This window comes from Leptodactylus fuscus, chromosome 5, assembly GCF_031893055.1.
Source record: "Leptodactylus fuscus isolate aLepFus1 chromosome 5, aLepFus1.hap2, whole genome shotgun sequence".
NCBI classification, from domain to species: domain Eukaryota; kingdom Metazoa; phylum Chordata; class Amphibia; order Anura; family Leptodactylidae; genus Leptodactylus; species Leptodactylus fuscus.
The window spans coordinates 7,279,646-7,282,232 of record NC_134269.1 but is presented as its reverse complement, the minus strand read 5'-3'; the positions used below and the strand labels follow the sequence as shown (position 1 = coordinate 7,282,232).

General features: G+C 38.0%; 1 protein-coding gene across 1 annotated transcript; it reads left to right on the top strand.

Moving 5' to 3' along the window:
* The first annotated feature begins 1,343 nt into the window (after positions 1-1,343).
* LOC142202488 (olfactory receptor 5G9-like) lies at positions 1,344-2,276 on the top strand. The gene has a single exon (XM_075272623.1). The coding sequence runs from the start codon at positions 1,344-1,346 to the stop codon at positions 2,274-2,276; it is 933 nt and encodes a 310-aa protein (XP_075128724.1).
* Positions 2,277-2,587: the final 311 nt, after the last annotated feature.

Here is a 2,587-nt window from a genome sequence, read left to right as displayed (position 1 = left end):
CATAGAATCAAATGCACCAAAGAGGCAAAAAATATTTGGCTTTTATATGGAATAATTTTAAGTATAAATTCAAATTTGCAAAATAGGGAACAACTATATGACCTTATTATAAAATGTGTATGCAATCTGTATTCTATTATCTACTTATCTATTGTGAAACTATGAACAAAATTTTGCAAGTTCTGGAAATTTTCTAAAAAGGAGAAAATGGCCTGCATTTGGGAAATATCACCTGCATGTGTGGTGGACATAATAAGGACTGTGCAGCAGGTGCGGTCAAGGGATCAGGGACGCAGCCTGTTCTGCTGTTACTGCTCAGTCCAGCATAGCAGGGGTTAATTCCCTTGCAGCCCATAAGCGTGGTCAGTTTCTTGACTGAAAGTGGTGTCAGCCTATGGGCTGGCTGATCAGGCCCGCCTTCCCTCTATTTAAGGAGGCAGGTTTGGGCATCCGGGTGCTCTAGCCTCAATTCCATATTGTGCACATCAGTGCAAGACTGTAGTTTGGCAGTGAACTGCCTTAGTTAGGTAGGTAGTGAGAATCTCCACCCTTTACATAGAATTGTGAGAATCTCTTCTCTTAGTTAGAATAGTTAGAATCTGAAAATCACTTGTTTAAGTTAAAGCGTCTCAAAGTTCTTGCCATTGAAAGTGACACATGCCAATTTAGTAAAACAAGGCCTGGTCCTTAATGCACTTTTGGACTGTGTCCTTAAGGAGTTATAAGATTAAAATAAAGAATCAAAAATAAACAAATAATAAAAAATTCTTAGAAAAATAACAATAAATAAGAAGGTGGGGAAGGAAAATCTGAGTAAAGTCACCAGGCATTAACATACAATCTACCCTGCGTCCTTAAGAGGTTAACACATTCTAAATTCTCATCTTAAACCACTGAACTTCAGATATATTAAATCAAATTGACATAAAGTACATAAAGTCTCATCTTCATTGTAAATAGTGTAAATATTCGGCCATAACAAGCATTCCCAAGGTGCAAATTAACGACGGCATCAATTAATGGTAACCTCCAGTCTCATCTGCTGACTGTATCCTCCTGAGTCTGGTTATTATGTCGGGATCTCAGATGAATTTCCATCATTACCTGACACTATAAAGGTCCCAACATCTGGGACATGTCACTATTTACATGAAAGGATACAACAATGCTTATATATCCCATATGGCTGATGATAACCTCGTCTCTTGTGAGACTCCTCTAAGGAAAACCATTAGTACATAGAGATCACTCATCCACTTAATGTTACTTTTATAATACGTTTTGGCTTAAAGTTTTTCAATTGGTAAGAGGAAAAAAATCTTCAAAAATTCATCAGTATATAAATGATGTGTGAGGAGAACCAGACACAAGTCACTCAGATACGTCTTCTTGGATTCCGAGGTCTACAAAAATACAAACCTCTTCTATTCATTGTGTTCCTCTTGACTTACATATTTATACTGGCCGGAAACCTTCTCATCATCCTATTAGTGACCACTATTGACCACCTGAAGACCCCAATGTTCTACTTTCTGAAACATTTATCCATCGCCGACTTCTTGATAACCTCCAGCATTGTCCCGGTGATGTTGGACATGATATTTGTTGGGGAGGGCGTTTTACCCTTGTGGGGTTGTATAATGAAGTTGTATTTCTTTGGTATATTTGGAATTGTTCAATGTTTCCTCATCGCCGTCATGTCCTATGATCGATACTTGGCCATTTGCCATCCATTACGTTATTCTTCATTGATGGCTCCAGATCTTTGTCTCCGGCTTGTTGTTGGGTCCTGGGTTTTAATCAGCGTGTTAATATCAAATGAGTTCATTGTTCTCATCCAATTTGACTTCTGTGGTTTGAACTACATTGACCAATTCTTCTGTGACTTTGGCCCCATAGTGGAATTGGCCACGTCAGATATTTCTAATTTAGTGCTGATAGACTTTGTTTTTTCCAGCTTTGGGATATTTTTACCATTCGTTTTTATCATTGTGACCTACTGTTGTATCTTTTTCACCATCCTTAAAATGTCTTCAGCATTAGGTAAAAGAAAAGCCTTCTCCACTTGTAGCTCCCACCTGACCACTGTGTGTATATATTATGGGACCTTAATAGCAGTATATATGGCATCCAATATCAACAAGTACATATCCCTGTTGTACACAGTGGTGACCCCATTGATGAATCCCATTATCTACAGCCTGAGGAACAAAGAGATCAAGAGAGCTATGCAGAAACTGATCAGTCTCATCTATCAAAATAGATGGAAAAGATAAAACCTGTCATAGAGAGGTATTGTACTGTGTGAAGACTTCACTTAGCTATTAGTGATTACAATAAAACATTGACTTACACCATTTGGCCAATATTCTGGGGAGATTCTTCTAATTCTTGAGTGGGATCAGGTTTGGACGACAGTTTTTAGTGAAAATATATCGTAAACAACTGTTGGTTCCAATGTTGTGGTAATAGATTGTTGAATATACTTTTCCAGCATAACTATGTCCGTGTGCAAAGAATGATTTGCAGGATACAAGCCAGACCTACTTGACTAACTTCAGAATTTCACTTCTCAACACTGACCTCA

Coding starts and splice junctions, on each gene's coding strand:
- LOC142202488 (XM_075272623.1), top strand. CDS start 1,344: ATGATGTGTGAGGAGAACCAGACACAAGTCACTCAGATACGTCTTCTT.